This window comes from Poecilia reticulata, linkage group LG1 (genome assembly GCF_000633615.1).
Source record: "Poecilia reticulata strain Guanapo linkage group LG1, Guppy_female_1.0+MT, whole genome shotgun sequence".
Classification (NCBI taxonomy): Eukaryota; Metazoa; Chordata; class Actinopteri; order Cyprinodontiformes; family Poeciliidae; genus Poecilia; species Poecilia reticulata.
The window spans coordinates 3,824,731-3,842,514 of record NC_024331.1 but is presented as its reverse complement, the minus strand read 5'-3'; the positions used below and the strand labels follow the sequence as shown (position 1 = coordinate 3,842,514).

The 17,784-nt window shown below is 38.1% G+C and overlaps 1 protein-coding gene and 1 pseudogene across 3 annotated transcripts in view; both read left to right on the top strand.

The window, feature by feature from the left end:
• The first annotated feature begins 467 nt into the window (after nucleotides 1-467).
• LOC103462570 (hsp90 co-chaperone Cdc37-like) lies at nucleotides 468-8,396 on the top strand (annotated as a pseudogene).
• A 2,166-nt stretch (nucleotides 8,397-10,562) lies between these two features.
• LOC103456889 (cAMP-specific 3',5'-cyclic phosphodiesterase 4C-like) overlaps nucleotides 10,563-17,784 on the top strand; it is a 22,083-nt gene continuing 14,861 nt past the window's right edge. Inside the window, exons 1-2 of one of the 3 annotated variants that reach the window (XM_008396841.2) lie at nucleotides 10,563-10,721; nucleotides 12,931-13,653. In XM_008396841.2, the coding sequence (XP_008395063.1) occupies nucleotides 13,612-13,653 (42 nt within the window). In that variant the 5' untranslated portion in view covers nucleotides 10,563-10,721; nucleotides 12,931-13,611. Of the gene's footprint in view, nucleotides 10,722-12,930; nucleotides 13,663-15,635; nucleotides 15,757-17,784 lie in introns of those variants that run through there. The other 2 variants (XM_008396768.2, XM_017306430.1) reach the window with 2 other exon arrangements.

Sequence of the window (17,784 nt, the reverse complement as noted above, 5' to 3'; positions counted from 1 at the left end):
GGAGAAAGTAGAAGTAATGGCAAAGATCCAAAGATCCATAGTTCAGATAATTTATCAGTGCAGGGGAAATTTAGGAGACGAAGTGAAAGCTCACATTTAGTCATCAGAACAAACGTTCTGTCCTTGATAGAAAATAACACTATCTGCAACACTAATATGACTCGGAGTCCTATCTTTTATGAATGTATTACATAAAGGAGCAGGAAGGAATCAGGATCCACCTCAGTGATTCGAAATAATTTAAAACAGAGAATTATATTTATTTAAAAATATATTATTGATGGTTCTGAATCTTAAGTTGGAACATAACTGCTATATTGGATTTATTTTATTTAATTTACATCCAAGTGGATAAGGATTAGATTTCGCCATACATCTAACCTAGGTGGCGTTATGCACCTTGTACAGAAGAAGAAGAAGAAGAAGAAGAAGAAGAAGAAGAAGAAGAAGAAGAAGAAGAAGAAGAACCTCGCGGTCGTTACTTTAAATGCGATTCCGTTGAACTGCTTTGATGTGTTCGCCCGATTTAACCGACTCTGTGCGCGCGCGTATAAGCGGATTAAGCTATCTGTTTCTGCTCTATCCGTTCAGACGAACGTGCCTATTTTACTTCGGTAGTGGCTTTGTGTTTCCGTCCCCCAGAGTTTATAGTCTGAAGCAAAAAGGTGGAAGATGAAGATGAGCATCGACTACGGCGTGTGGGACCACATCTACGTCTCCGACGACGTCACCAGTCCGTTCGTGGACACGCCGAGCTTGTTCGGAATGAGACACCGGGTCTATGGCAAGCCGTTTTAGCATAAATTCTGTTTCGTCTGACTTACATTCCAGATATCTAAAAATGCATTTTTACTAGGCAAAACTACATTTTGACTATCCGGAATAGTAATTTAAGATATCTGTATTTACATTCTGACTAGTAAGAATAATAATTCAAGATATCTTCAATTACATTTTGACAGTCAAAATTCCTTTCAAGATATCTCAAATGACGTCACTGGATCTGTCATTTTGACGGGACACATATCCGTAATTACGATTTAAGATATATTCAACACAATTATGACTAGTCAAAATTACAATTTTAGATATGTGAATTAAGAATGACGTGGAAGCCCCTTTGAGGTGTCCAAACAGTTGCCTCCAGAATTTTATGTTTCTTGCACACAATTGTCAGTAAATGCCACAAATTAGAAAGAGCTCGACAATGTTTGAAATGCGGAGACAGCAAAACGTCATAAACTATAAACTTTGCTTCTGACATCTGCAAATAATTTCCTGTTTATTCATTTCCGACGAACCGAATGCACTTAAAAACAGCTTTAAAAAGCTAAAATTCCTATTATCAAACCATTTTCAACATGAAAGTAGGACATCTTCAAATATCTTTTTTCGTTTTCTCTATTTTTCATTGTTTTATTAAACTTTTAAATTTAATAAAACGTCCCGTAAGTCTGGGACGTTTTGACTAGACAGAATACTAATTCAAGATATCAGTAATGTCATTCTAACTAGTCAGAATGTCAATTTAAAATATCTTAAAATAGAAAAGCTGTGTAATTCGATATCTCCAGTTCAGTTAGATGTCTTAATCGGAATTTTGACTAGTCAAAATTACAATTCAAGATATCTTTAATTTAGTTTTGTCTAGTCGTTATTTGCTTTTAAGATATCTATAATTCAGTTTTCACTAGTCAAAACTACATTTCTCCTATCCAAGATCATTAGAGATATCTTTAATTAGAATTATGACTAGTCAAAAACAAAATCGAGATATCTTGAATTTACTTTATGACTAGTCATAATTGTAGATATCTGAAATATGTATTTCAGATAGTCAGTAATTCATTTTAGATATCTTGAATTGAAGTCTCCATACAAGTCAATGGTAAATCTGACGTCATTTCGACTAGTCAGAATGTAATTAGAGATATCTCAAATAGTTATTTTGTCTAGTCGAAATATAATTAGAGATATCTTAAATCGCTAAAACGTCTAGTCACAAAACTATTTGAGATATCTGGAATGTAAGTGCGGTAAAACCTAATTTATGTTAAAACGGCTTGCCATACAGGGTCAGCAGAGACATTTGTTCTAGCTGTGAAGTTTTGAGTCCCAGTACTGGTTAGTTTCTATATGCAGCAAAGGAAGAGTGCTCGTGTTTGGTGAACGGGTGTTGTGCAGAGATCTGTAAGCCGTTTAGATGAGGCTAAATACTTTTCGTCAGGACCACTGCTTAATATCATGTAAAAGGGTTTAAATGTTGGGGGTGGGGAGAAAGAAAACAATAAAAACAACTGAAAAAAACAGCTATCAATGTCTTGTATATATTTTTTATAATGCTATGTACATTTTAATACATTAAACTAGTGTTTAAACAAAATATAGATACTTTGAAATAGAGCTTTTCCAGCATAATCCCCCACAAAATGATAGAAATCGATCCAACTATTAGTTAATCAAATATGTCTTCAAATTTGAATTATTCTCAGGCAAACAGAGCTGAACCAGGCTTGAAATGTTATGTTTTTAGTGGCCATAGCTTTCTCTTTTTCTTATTTTTTAACATGCTCTTTTAAGTGTTCTCCATTTATGATTTTGTTTGCTGTACTTAGTGTTCTGTTTGTAACTTTACTTACTAGTAGTAAAGCACTGTATAAATAAAATATATTATTTCCATGAGTGCTTTCTTAGCAAACAACTTACCAGAAGATGCAATTTAAAAAAGGTGTATTCGAGATAATGCATAAAGCTTAACGTTTGAGCCCAAGAATAACACCAAATTGTATCAATTACTAAACCTTTTTGGTGGAACTCTGCTAAATTCATCTCTTTGGCATGGTCAGAAGTTTAGCTTAGCCTTGCATTTCAATCCCATATTAGAATAATTAAGCAAATAATGTTCCAGCACGATGTAAAATCTGTATGGCAAATGGATTGATTTTTCTTTCTTTCTTTGTGTTTAATATACTTATTAGCATTTTCACTTTAATTTACAAAGTTCTTCCAAGGAATAGGAAAGACAAAATATACAAACAAACAATAATAAAAACCACAAACACATCCCACCCAATAAACAGCCAGCATTCCCCTAAATACTGTCACCTACAAAGTGTGCAGCAAAAAGAAAAACTAAAAAGTTAAGACCATACAAAAATTTGTGTCAAGATTTATTGAAGCACTGCTCAGCCAAAATTTCCAGGGTCTGCTATTCCAGAACCTCTGTTGGTTTATTGAAAAAAGTCATAAACGATTTCCAAGTTTTATGACATTTATTCTCAGAACCTCTCATCACATACCTGATTTTCTCTAGTTTTATGTTAAGTAGAACGTCTTTTATCCAGTTTGACACTGTGGGCGGAGCAGCATCTAAGGAGAATTAGGCGGCGTGCTAGCAAAGTTGAGAAAGCAATTACCTTCCTGCCTCCTGTAGGTAAACCTAGACCCTCAGGAGTAACCCCAAAGAGCAGCATGAGTGGGTTTGGAGTCATTTTAACCCCCAAAACAGCTGGCAGTGCTTCACAAATACCAGCCTAGTATATCTGTATCCTTGGGCAGTTCCAAAACATGTGTAATAGTGTGGCTTCCTCTAATTTGCATCTGTCACTTATCCTCCTGACTACCAGGAAAAAAAAATGGTCCAATCACCATTTTTTTTATCCCACAGTCTTTATAAGGTAATAAAAGGTTTTATGCACTTACTTTGTCTCTTCCCATAAAATGTGTTATTACTGATAAATGCCATTTTGATGATTGAATTGATGATGAGTGAATTGATGATGAGTGGATTTTTCCCAAAATATCAGCCCAAACTGCCTCACTAATTGTAATTTGAAGATCCTGCTCCCAGGGCTGTTTAATTATGGCAAAGGATCGGGAATCAAAATGGGAGATCAGTTTTATCCAGGAAGTGATCGCTTTGCGTCTTGTTGGGTCGAAAGACATCAACTCATCGATTACATTATCGGGAGGCTTATCAGGAAATATTGACATAGATGAGGTAATAAAATGCCTAACCAGTAAATATCTAAAAAAGTGTGAGGCTGGTAAATCAAATTTGTTAGACAATTGCTCAAAAGAAGCAAATTTGTTTTCAATATAGAGGTCCTTAAAATATTTTAAGCCTTTACTCTGCCACACACCCAAAGTAGCATCCTGCAGCAAAGGAGGAAAAAGTTTATTAAATGCAATTGGGCTGGAAAGACTGATCTACGAAGGCCAAAGTGTTTCCTAAACTGAGAGTAGATTGCCAGGGAGTTATAGATTATGCGGTTAGAGGAAGTACGTTTAAGAGGTAAAGGTAAGGGTGCCCCGATCAAAGCTGGCATTGATAAAGGGACACATGAGAATTTTTCCATCTTCACCTAAATGGGACCACCATCATTGGAGCTGTAGTGTATCCAAAAAGACAAACAGTACAAGTTACATACCCAATAATAGTGTCGGATATTGGGAAGGACTAGACCCCCATCTTGCTTTGATTTTCGCAGATGATCCTTCTTAAGACAAGGGTTTTTGCCATTCCAAATGTACCGTATTTTCTATTTAAATTTTCTATTAAATGCATTTAATTTACATTTTTTTCCCTGGATAGACAGTCACGTCCTTAATGCAATTTTTATTCCAGTTGACTGAGCATTTTGATGTTTTCCAAAAATGATTGGATGAATTTGATAGTTTCTTGTTGTGAATATGGTGGCTGTTGATTTGTCAGATTCCTCTCTTGACTTGATCTTGTTTTTTTTCCTCTTTTTTTTGTTTGTGGAGTGTTTTCAACATTTAACCTGAAATTTAAAAAGAAACACAACAGGAAAAGGTAGAGAAGCACAAGACCTTTGTGGAGAAGCATGCCAAGGAAATGAAACACTTTGGTAAGATTGATTTGTATTTTGAAGATTTCTCTGTAGTTTGTCGCTTCCACTCTCTTCCTGTTCAAGTCTTTGTGTGTGAACCATTTTATTTTTCTTGTCAATGAAAATGTCAAAAAACAGTTTTTTAAAATGTTTTCTTCTTTCATTTTCTGTTTCATGCCATTATTGATATCTCATGTCAACGCCTATATTTTGGATTCATCCTGATTGTTCCATTACTGAAATAATCTTCAACTACTTCAGTGATCGATTAATCTGAACCATCCTGATTCATTGATTTCTGAAATGCTCACTGGCCTCCTATATTTTGTTTACCTCTCTTCCATTAAGAACATTTCAGATAGTAACAGTGGATAATCCGTTCTGCTTTGGAAGAAAGTTCTAACACTAAGATTGCAAAAGAGTCTGGACTAATGCTTTCAGCAGGAAATTGACCGTAAACCTACAGCCAGAGCTACAATGGAAAGGTTAGAGCAAAGTACATTGATCTGTTAGAACGGCCCAATAAAAGTCCGGACCTAAATCCAGCAAAGAATCAATGGCATGACTTGAAAACTGATATTGACGGATGTTCTTCCCTCCATACGGCTGAGCTTGAGTTGTTTTGCAAAAGGGACGCTGAACTTGCTATGTTGATGGTCGGTTTATGCGGTTGTACCAGGTATGCTGCGGCGTTGGGACGACAGCCAGAAGTATCTGTCAGACAACCCACATCTGGTGTGTGAAGAGAGTGCTAATTACCTCGTCATTCTCTGTATCGACTTTGAGATAGTTGAGGTGAGTGCCATTGAAAGAGTTCAATAAATATCACAGTCGAGCCTCGCTGAGTGATGCACGTCCTTGTAGAAACATGCCCTCATGGAGCAGGTTGCACACACCAAGCCATCGTCATGCAGTTCATCTTGGATTTGGCTCGGACTCTGAACGTCGACCCCAGAGGCTGCTTCAGACAGTTCTTCTCAAACATCAGGGTTCGTCTTTGCCGTGCAAGACGTAGTTAAAGGAAAAAGTTTAAGGATTGTTTGGGTGGGTTTCTTTATCCCGTTGTTGTATGTTCTCGTCAGACTGAAAACGAACAGTACCAGAATGCTTTTGATCGAGAGCTGGACCTGCTGAAGGAGCGGGTTCGCAGGTCTGCACAGGCTCAGATGGAGGGCACGATGAAGGAGCTGGAGGAGGAGGAGAGGCAGAAGAGACTGGGTCCTGGAGGGTTAGACCTGGTAGAGGTCTATGAGGGACTGCCTAAGGAAAATCGTATAGAGGCATGCAGACTTCACAGTGATAACGCAAGGAGATTTTGTCAATACTTAATGAATTTCAGTTACTGACTAAACGATTAATCAGATTCATCCTGATTAATAAACTAATTTAATGATTGATTACTCGGATACATCCTAACTAATCACTTACTGAAATAATTGTCAACTATTTCAGTGATTGATTAATCATTAACTGGAGTGTAGAGACTCAAAAAGGCCATTTCATGAAAGAACATAATCAGAGGCATAAGATAAAACTGTACAAAAAATACATGCACTTTGCATTTAAGATAAAATAACCCCCAAACATGTCTAGAATTATGTCCTACAGGAAACGTATCAAGTAGTATGGGTTTAGCTTCACCTGGTTTAATATCTTTACGAAAATAATAATAATAAAATCCTTCAAGGCACTTTTTGCTATCCAGTTATTAATTGGTTAATCAAAAACATAATCAGCTCTACACTGTATCAATGATAAGTCAAGCAGAGAGGCTGAGCTTTTCTCATGTTGATGTTGGAAGGATTTTAAGTAAAGAAGAATCCTTTGCTGCAAATGATCAGGCGTTCACTTAATTTAAAAAAATTGAATTGCGTTTATTTGCACCTTTAGTGCATTTCCAATATGACATAAAATATGCCTAATTGATTAAATTAAAAATCAGCAGAAGATTTATATATATTTTTAAAACTGATTAAGCATCAGAATAATCAATTATTAAAATAATCGTTAGTCATTATTTGTAATGATTTCCAGGTCCTGAATGATGCTTTTCCGGAGAACAGTCAGTTTATACGTCACGCTCTTGCGCGCCGAAGTGCGGCCTCCTCCAAAACAAAGAAAACTGAAGAGCTTATTTATCTGATCACATTCTGAGATTTTAAACGTAGCATTGTAAGAATCTCAGCGGTAGACCGCTGTTCGGTCAGTATACATGGATAAAGTTTTCTCGCCGTGTGAGGCCTCTTGCTTCCTGTCAGCACTTTGGCGCCTCATGTCTTGCAGGAAATGCAGAGGAGTTTTGATGAGAAAAGCTCCGAGATGCTGCAGGACGTGATGAACAAGCTGAACCCCGAGGTGAGCTGGCATGTCTTTAACAAATAATCATTTTTAGTAACTAAACGGTTTCCCTCTGTAATTGTTGACCTTGTTTAACAGGAGGGAAGATGCCACCTGCAGAGATGCATTGACTCAGGCTTGTGGGTGCCTGACTTACAGGAGGAAGATTAGAAAACGAAAACCAAACTCGGTCATCGTTAAGTAGCTGTCTGTGTTTTTAGTGTGTCTAAAAGATGATGTTGTATAGACACTATACAACAAAACTGTAACTTTGATTAATGTGTTATATCTTAATATTTTTATCAAAAATCTAATTTAAAACAAACCTGCTTGTAAGAACTTAACAGTTTCATGTCGTATTCACAGCATATAAAATTATTTGCAAAGTATTCTGGTTTTTGTTCACATTTCATTTATTCTGTACTGTCGTGAAGGCGTGTGGCATTTTCAATGTACACATCAGAACATGTTTGTGCATCGTCAAATAGTGTGTTTTATTAAAGCAACTGTAGATAGATTAGAGCCTTTTTACCATGTTCGATATTACAAAGGTTAATGTAGATTTGGAAATTGGACAAGTATTAATTGGTCCTTTTTTCTATTCATTCTATCAGATTGTTGAATTAAAAACGTTACGTGCATTCTAAGGTGGGCTGTCTTGTTTTTTTCATTAGTACTTGGCAATACGTGTTTGTGTCTTGAGACCCGGAGGGATCATATAGGTTCAAGTTTCCCAACTGCAATTTAGTTTTTGTCACAGAAAACTACAAGCCTTCAGGCTTTCATCATAGAAATATATCCAGGCTGATATTTCCACTCTCGAACCTCAACTGTTTGACTGTACTTTAAAAAATACGGAAAAAATTATGTCGATGACGATGAATTTGTATTTGATCGCATGAAATAAGAACTTGTCTAAGTGACAATGTTTGATTTTAAATTAGAAACAGGTTAGCAGTAAACACAAGAAAACAAGAATGGCGAACACAAACGTAAGTCAAAAATGATAGGTCATACCAAGCTACTTATACACAGGATCCCTTAACACTTTTGTTCTTTCCACTGTGTCATAAAATACAAATTTGTGAAGTAAAACACATTCCCCCACTTAAACCACTTCACAATGATGTCTCATATGTTTTTGTCTATTCCCTGTACAGTGCCATAAAGTGTAACGTGACAAAACATGAATAAGGTCAAGCAGTATGCATTGGAACAAAAGCAATGTGCAAGTATAAATATATTCAGTAAAAGGTACAAAATATATTTCTAAATTAACGTATTTTTGGCACTATAAGGTGCACCTAAAAACCTTCAATTTCTTCAAAAGCTGACAGTGCGCCTTATAATCCAGTGCGCCTTATATATGGACCAATATTGAGCCACAACAGGTCTAGCAACTACGGTAAGCAGCTGCCAACTTCATTTTCGCCCAAAGAAGAAGAAGCGTGCGGTGCATGCTGGAATAGTTGTCAGAACACTGGTTTGTAATCTATTAATAAAGTTTGACTGACCTATCTACCTCCTGACCGTCTATAATCAGGTCGTTTGCAGATCATTTAGCACCATGTTCTCCATGAACATGCTGTGCGCGAACGGAGAAGGGTGACCATCGTCCGCCCACGTCCCGGCCCAGTCGCAGAAGGCTCTCCTCACTGACCTGAGTCGGACAGTTTTCTTGATATTCCCTTGAGTGCAGCTCCATCTAGTGGATGCATCACGTAACTCCAACCTCTAGCGTCTTCTATTTTATGAGCTTATAATGCGGTGCGCCTTATATATGAAAAACGTTTTAAAATAGGCCATTCATTGAAGGCAAGCCTTATAATCCGATGCGCCTTATAGTGCGGAAAATATGGTATGTATGGAAGATGAAGGATGTAAATATTTAGTAAAATACTATGGAATATTGTTAGAAGATTCAGTTGAATACTGAAGGATAACATAAAGGGGTGAGAATTTTAAAAAAGCATAAAGTTATCACTCCTTTTCAGACAAATAGCTAAAATGACTGAGTCTTATGTTGCAAAACATTGTTTTTATTGTGTGTATTTGTTTAGGTGCATTTTTGTTTTTTGTATGATTTGTTCGAAATAAATAAATACTTTTGTTAAGGTCCAGCTTTCCGATTCTTGATTCTGATGCATGCTGCATTTACGTTACCATTAAAATATAGAAGTGTTTGTCATCACAATCTCCACTTATGGTATGGAAATTAAAGATGGGCAGTTGAAATTCACATTAGGGGTGAACATAAAGCTTTATCTCGATATTTTGCGGTACTATTGCGATAACCAATAAAAGTGACGAAAAGAACTACGTATTACGTCTTTTTTATGCTTGACTGTGACGGGAGTCCCACAAGTACAAATACTCTTCTTGGAAAACATTTCCATTAGAGATGTGCTTCTTTAGAATACGGTGAGTCACTTAAAGAATTGTGATTTGTATTGCAATTTTCAAATATATTGGTATTTATTGATGTTTTTATCAAACTGTGCTGAAAATAGTAAAACTAACACTCCCGACAGTATGGATCAGTTTTTTAGTTAAACATCATTAATTGGTATTTATTGTGACAAAGAAGTCACAATTCTTATCATGATAAGAAATTTGTCACGACAAATGATACATAATACAATAAACGCCCACCCCTAATTTACATGCAGAAATGAAGGGCTTGTTATTGGGTAGCTGTGAGCATTTAAGCTTAAATCCTCCTGTTCAGTAATTTCATCTCTCATCTTAAATTCCACATCCACATTTCCTCCAAAATGGTTAAACAAAAGGAAGACTGTGATTGTTGTAAGTTGGTGTTTTAGAGCGACCCACCGCATGTCCTTGAATGGCTTTGAAAGGACACAGAAACAGGACAGAATAGGCTGCTAGGAGACATGGATGCTTATTGTTTTTCTTCTTCTTTTATATATGGGTAGCGTGTCAATAAAAACCTGCTCTTTGTGTGAGTGTGACAGAAGGTGGCTGGTTATTCAGATAGGACGGCTACTGATAAAAAGAAAAACATGTTCTGCCTTTTAAAAGAAAAAGAAAAAAAACAAGGGAAACAGCGGGGTATAACGATGGAGAGAGGAGGAGCGGAGACTGTTGTGTGGGATTAATGGACAACACTGTGCGGGAGGGTGGATGTGGATGGGCTTCTCCATGGAGCCGGTGGTGGTGGGAGGGGGGACGGCTGGGGGAGACCACTGTGGCAGGGGGAGAGTGGAGAGAGATCTGGAGGGAGGGAGGGAGGAGGGAAGCTGGTGAAGCCACGGATATTCATGAGAACGGAGAGTGGGTTTTTTCTCCACCTTACACACACACACACACACACACACACACCGTCTCTCTGTCTCTCTCTCTCCCTCTGTCTTTCTCTCTGTGTGTCTCTCTCTCCCTCTCTTTCTCTCTGGTGATACACTGCAATGTCTGCAGACAGACAGACGGACGAACAGGAGACAGAGACGGAAGGAGACAAGTGAAAGCAAGACAAGGCCCAGCCCTTCTTCCCATTGATCTTCGGCGATCAAGGTGAGTGTTTTTCATCCCATTATTATTATTCCTTCATCCTGCAGCCTGCGCGTGTGTGGGGTTGTATGTGTGCACGTGTGGCTTTCTCACACACACACACACCTCTTGTTGCTGTATGTGTGCAGACATGAAAGCAGGACAGCCCCCCTCATGTATGCACGGTTGATTTTTATTTATTTATTTATTTCTCATTTACGTTTGAGTGTTTGGTAACAGAACAGCAGGTTGGTGGTCGAGATGCATGTTGATGCAGTGCTGCTTGATTTTATAAGCTGCTGGAGAAGGAATTGTGTGCATGCCAGTATGTGCTCGTTTTCCTTGTTGTCTGTCCATATATATGTCACTGTGTCACTATGCATTTGTTGATTTCTCCTCAGACCTGTTATCGCTCTGTGCATCTCCGCTGACTCTGCTGTGAAGGTTCCCCCATTCCTTCCCCAAATCCACCTTTTTTTTTTTTTTTTTTTTTTTTACTGGGAGGGTGTGTTCTCTGTGACCCCGGTAAAAGTCGTTTCCACCACTATGTGTCTTTTATCGGAAGCACCATGATATGCTGAATCTGTCCCATCCAATGGAATTAGGTCAACGCGGATTGCTCGGAGTAATTATATAACATCAGAGAACTCTGGTGTTGCAGTATCTCCTCAGAATTAGCCACACAGCTCTGACAATCCCACTACAGACTAGATCATTTCCCCAAGTTCACAGTAGCTGCGTTTCCATCGCGCCATTTGACATTTCGAAAATAAATTCGCTTAATGGAAACACGTCGATTAAAAAGAAGAAGAAGAAGAAGAAAAGAAAAAAAACTAGTTTATTTATTTAAAAAATGGCGCTAGGATGAGGTGTTTTATCGGTTGTATAGAAATTGATTTATTTCGCAAAACTGCATTGGAAACACACTTTTCGTACATTATCGACAACCGGATGTTGCTATTGGTATAAACCACGAAGAAGACGACGACAGGAAGTGGTAGGAGTAGGATGGCCCGGCATGTTTTAAGACATTTCTTGAAAAAACATATTCACGTGTTATTTTAACAGAGTGCTTTTAATTTAATAGAAACACAGCAATTGCGAAATTGTGCGGGGTTTTTTTGTTTTTTGTTTTGACAGTAGCAAATATTGACAAATTGGCAAAGTATGTGTTTTAATGATTTATGGCATGAACAAATTTATTCACGTGTGATTTAAATTGTGTTTCTTATTTAAAGGAAATAACTTTGCGTTTTTTTAGACACTAGCAAAGATTGACTACGTTTTTCATACATTTGTAATGGAAATGCAGCTACTTTCACCAAGCAAATAAGTAACTTGCCGCAGCGTTTCTGTAAAATTTAGTGCAGAAATGAAAATGTCCACAGATTATTCTTAACATGACCAACAGCCTAGTAGAAAAATCCTAATATTTTTTCATAATCCCGAGTAGTTGAGGTGAATGCAATTGGACTTTCTTCCTTTTTCGAGTAAGATATTGGGCGAGATAAGAGGTTGAAAGAATAATAAAGTCCAAATTTTGACATAATGAAACAACCAATTTACAAGAACTGACATAGATGTTTCAAAATATAGCATTTGTTCAAGTTAAGTTTATGTAGCATATTTTAGCACCAACGTTGTTAAAAGTGCTTTACATCATAAAAACATAATACAGCAGCAAATTATGCAACAAGCAATAACCATTACATTTTGTCTAAAGCCCTAGTCAAAACATCAGCAGATCTTTTAATGTATTTTGGTACTAAACTGTACAGTAATTTATAAACTAATAGAAGTATTTCAAAATTTATTCTCTGAGCGATAGTGTAATTACTTTAGCACTGGGGGTGTGTGTGTGTGTGGGGGGGGTGTGCTCTATCTTCCTGGTTTTAGTGAGAACACCAGCAGCAGTGTTTTGGATTTCTGGATCATGAAACTGATACATATGAGAAACTGAAAAAGATCTTGTCAAGAGAAGTTGAAGGAAAACAAAGGACTTCTTGCTGCCTTTCCTTCAAGCACTTTAATTTATCAAAAACACTCTACCAGTAGTCTAAATCTTTGTATGGAGAGAAGCTTTATCTTGTTGTATATTATAGAAAATATTTCACTATATGAAAGCAGAAGAGTAGCTACACTACTGATTAATAAAAACATAAAGATAAAATCAGTTTATTAGCTCTATTTGCATGCTAACTCCTATTTTCTGTTTTGTTTTGCTATTCCTAAGGAGAAGACTCAAGGATGTCTTTCATCAAATCAAATCAGGAGTTTGGAGTTTGATGTCCCAGATGAGGCAGCAAAATCCAGAGAGACTTGCCCAGCCGAGATTGGATCCAAGTGACCGGTCCCATTACAGAAAACCAACCTGAGAGTCGCTACAGACCTGATGCAGAGTTTTTAAAGTTCTCTTGGTTTCCGGATGGTTTGGAAAATGACTGGCTGGCAGGATTCATTTACCGTAGCCATCATGTGATCCACTCTTCGAGCTGGATACGTGCCGAGAAGAATTTGAGGAGGCGTCGTCTGGGATTTTTATCTGGATGTTCCACAGGCTCATCTATCGGGATGACAATTGTTTTTAATTCCTTTGCCTCTGATTTTGGCTTTGGGGTAAAAAGCCCACATTTTTTGCACCTTGGAGCCTCTGAGGGGTAGATAGATGCCCCTTTACTGTTTTACAGCAGAAACACGCCTGATTTGATCCATCTAAAGAGTTGGGCTGAAGAGACAGTGCAGGCGCTGCTGTTAGCTGGGCTGACTCAGCTCCAATGGGGGCCGGTTTTGACCCGGTCTGACCCCGGTTCGAGCTTTGCGGTGACCTCTGATCTCTCCGGTCCTGGCTCTCCACCTGCTCTGCTGCCTGGGTTCCGGAACGCTCCGCCCTGGGGCCCAGAACGAGCCAATCAGAATGAAGAAGAGCCGCAGCGTGCTGTCGGTGACTGGAGAAGAGGTGAGACAGGTAACATAAACAATAAGTTTAAGAAAAAAAATTGTTTGGAGAGTCTGGCTGCCAGAGCAGCTGGGTTGTGAATATTTAGCGCTCAAATTGTGTAACTTTTATTTATATTTATTGAAAAGTTATGTGGCAAGAAAAACTACCTTCCTGTATCAGCAAGCTGCACAACAGTGAAGATTCTGTTGTGTATGTAATCAGGAGTCGCATACATTGCCGACCTTCAAATGTTCTTAACTAATGGATAAAAGCAGACCTAGGTTCTTTATAGTGGGAAAATTTATTTATGTACACCGTTTCCATCTGTCCTGGATCTCCATCAGGCCAACAATAGAACAGCAATGCAATGATAAGGATTTCATTAATCAACATTATTTAAAAAAGTATATATTACAACTAGTTATCTCTCTCATTTGCACTGTAAAGTATCAGCTTATGGCTGCAGAGTATTCAACAAGAAAAGAATCATAAATCACTTAAGAAAACAGCTGAGTTCACAGAGTGAGGTGAAATTAGGCTTATCACAGTAACATCATTATAACAGTTTCATTATGTTAAGCTATAAAAAGTATAACTATTTAAGAAAAACCAACAACAAGGAAACAGAGTGGAAGAAATGTGTTGATCTCTTTGCAGTTTTTGCCTCAGGTGGGCTGCCGGTTCCTTCTCCTGCTTGTCCATCTGGTTGTTGTGTCCTTGGGCGAGACGTTTCACCCACGTTTCCCACTTGTTTTGGTCAGAGGGTTCTGTGGCACTGATTATGTAACAGCCTGGCTTTTGTCAGTCTATAGCTGTGGCTATAAAATAGCTACCAGTCTGTGAATGGGTCAATGGCTGAATGTTGTGTAAAGTCCAAGTCAGCACTTTATCTGACTTGATAATGTGCTGTAAAAATACAGGCCGTTTACTGGATGCAAACAAAACCTCTCATTATTATTATCCTGTTTAATTTAAAGGGGCAGTTTGAAGTAAAATCAACTTTTTTGAGCTTTACATCATGTTGTAATGTTGTTCCCTCATCAAAAATATACCTGGAGTGTTGCTTTGATTCTTTCATGCTTGTTTCAGAAATCATTTAATCTCCCATGGCAACCATTCAGCTGTGCAAAACACCTGGTTGGACTTAGCACCTCCTTTGAGGCACAGCTCCTCCTCTGAGCTGTAGTTTCCAAGCTTCAGAGCTTCCGCCTCACTGAGCAGCCGTCCCCCACTCAGTTCCTTCAGACTAGCCAGTAGCAATTAGCAAACACCTGGAAGAACTGCATATCTACTCAATATACAAACAACGTCTTAGTGCATCGCTAGTAAAATTGTTAGTAAAGGAATGATGTGATGACTTCCTGCAGGGGCAGTTTCAGAAAGAGTTGGAGTTGTTAAAGAGGCAGAGGCCCAATTTCAAGGCATCATATTACGAAGTCAAATTTCCTATCGGTCATATTCAATATATAACATTTTATATATAACATTTCTGTAACAACTGAAGGTGACATATTTACTTGATTGTGCTATAAAATGGCACCATGTACCTAAACAAAATCATAATGCTGCCCCTTTAGTCACTCGTTGCAATTGAGAAAGCTACAACGTCATTTTTATTGATGCAGCAGTGTACACCTGTGCATCATTAAGTATAAAAAGCCTTTTAATTTAACAAAAAAAAACCCCAGAAATCTTATACAAAAATAATGAAATAAAACGATAACATAAGATTATATATCTACGTTCTAGAATAGCACTGCTCTGTTGGAGAAGCTCTGTTCCTTAAATTCTGGTAAGTTCTCTCTTTTTTTAAAGACTGATTCCTCTTTTTCTGCCAGACCCATTACTTTTTTGGACAATTGTTTGCTCTGCTACTGAATGGTGTGAAGCTAATATTTTTTACATTTGCCTTGTGCCTACAAATACTCACCCATCAGCCATTAATGACTAAAGACCTGTTGTCCTGACATCCCGCATCATTAAGGCCCTGGAGAGACTCCTGTTGGCCCCCCTGCAGTCATGTCAGAACCTCCTGCAGTTTGCTGTGGAGTTGGAGTTGAAGACACCATCATACACCTGCTTCAACAAACCAACTGTCATCCGGACAAAGCAGGCAACACTGTGAGGATCATGTTCTCTGATCTACCTAGTGCATTTAACGCAATTCAGACTTATCTGTTTTGTCAAAAACTCGAGAAGACACAGGTGGAGGCCTCAGCAATTGCCTGGATCCATCACTACCTGATAAACGGACCGCGTTTGCGAGATGTGACGGGTCATGTGTGTTGCCAGGTGTTTAGCAATGCAGGAGTACCACAGGGATCTGTACTCTCACCATTCCTTTTCACTCTGTCTACTCCAGCACAAGTCAGAGCCCTGCCACCCACAGAAATACTCAAATGACTCTGAAGTTGTTAGGTGTCATCAGAGGCTGAGTGCAGAGAGGCATGATGCGGGAACAGTCATCTCATCTAGAATGTGAAGAAAACGGAGATGACAATAGATTTCGAGAGGAACGATTAGATCTAGCATTACTTCCATCATGGGAGAAGAAGTAAAGGTGTTGGAGGAGTATAAATACCTTCGTGTTCACCTGGACAACAGTCTGGTCTTGAGTTGCCAGAATGAAGCTGTCCACATCTGTTGTGGCAACAGCATCAGAGCCTGGAATTTAAAAAGGCTCAATAACCTGAGGAAGAAGGCTGGTTCTGTTCTGGTTGTGTTCTGGTTACTGCTGTGGAACCTCTGGAGATGACGACGCAAAGAAGGATTTTACATAAAACCAGGAAAGTTATAGACAACCATGAGCATCCTCTTCATGATGATGGGGGTTTGTATTCCACAGAGCAGTGATAAACTTTCATGGTAGCCCCTCAAGGTGTGTTGATTGCAAAAAGCATTCATTTTTAATATGTATTTTGTCTGATATGTTTATTTGGCAGAAACTTAAAGTAACGTGAATACTAATAATTTTACAATGTGAAATGTAAAATGATTAGTTATACCCCAAGGATTCAAGTGATTGATTAATGACTTAATCTAAAGTTGACTGATCTTGTCGGTCAACTAACAGTTAATTGATGAACGTCTATTTTCTCATTTTCTTGTATCAAGAGGGTTGACTATCTTTCCGTAAAATAATTAGCTACATTTTTCATGATATGCTGAATTAGACAAACCCCCACCTTACATTAAACATTAATTTAACATTACTTTGTGACACATGTGTTACATAGTATGGAAGATGACTAGGGCCACTGAAAAAAATAAATCTGACTTTTGATCTCATAAGATTAAAATCAGAAAGTTGCTACTAAGGTGAAACTTAAAAATACATAAAGTATATTTTGTATCCCACACAGAATTCATTAATAATTTTTAAAATGTTATGCTTTGTATTTTTTTTCAGTCATAATTTCTGGAGCCCAATAGAGGTTTAATTATATATGACTGCAATTTATTTATCTACACATTTCTCAAATAACCATTTGTATCATATTCTTGCTTAAGAGCTTGTGAAGAAATAAACACTCTCTCTTTGAAGAAACAATTTTTGTGAAGCCTGTTCTAGACTCTGTTAGCAGCTAGCTGTGCTGCAATAATAACTCTGCCTTACACATAAACAAAACAAGAAGTGGAAATTTGGTATCTAGTTGTAAGAGTAATTTTTGTAGATGCTGCTGCTCGGATGAAGTTATTGTTGAAGTTGGTTGCTCTGTCAATCCCTCACCACAAGGGGGAGTACAGTTATTATCCCACACCCTTGTATAAATGAGCTAAATGAGTGTAAATCAGTCTTCTTCTATTCAAAGGTGACTTTAAATCATGCATTATTCAAATGCTCAGTCATTGATTATGCTAATCAGGTGACCGTATGTTTCTGAGTCTGTGTGCGCGCGTGTGGCTGAGAGCATTTATCCACATCTGGGTCTGGACGACATCAAATGCAACACGGCACTGTTGCCTAGCAACTGCTACCATTCCCCCAGTGTTTTGTTGCTACGGTGCTGCAGTGCAGATCAGCCTCTTAGAGCCGAGTCTGTTGAGGGGCTTTCTCTCACACACACACATACATGGCCTCACACATGCACAGTCACACACACGCACACACACCCCCCCACACACACACACACGCAGGCACACACACAC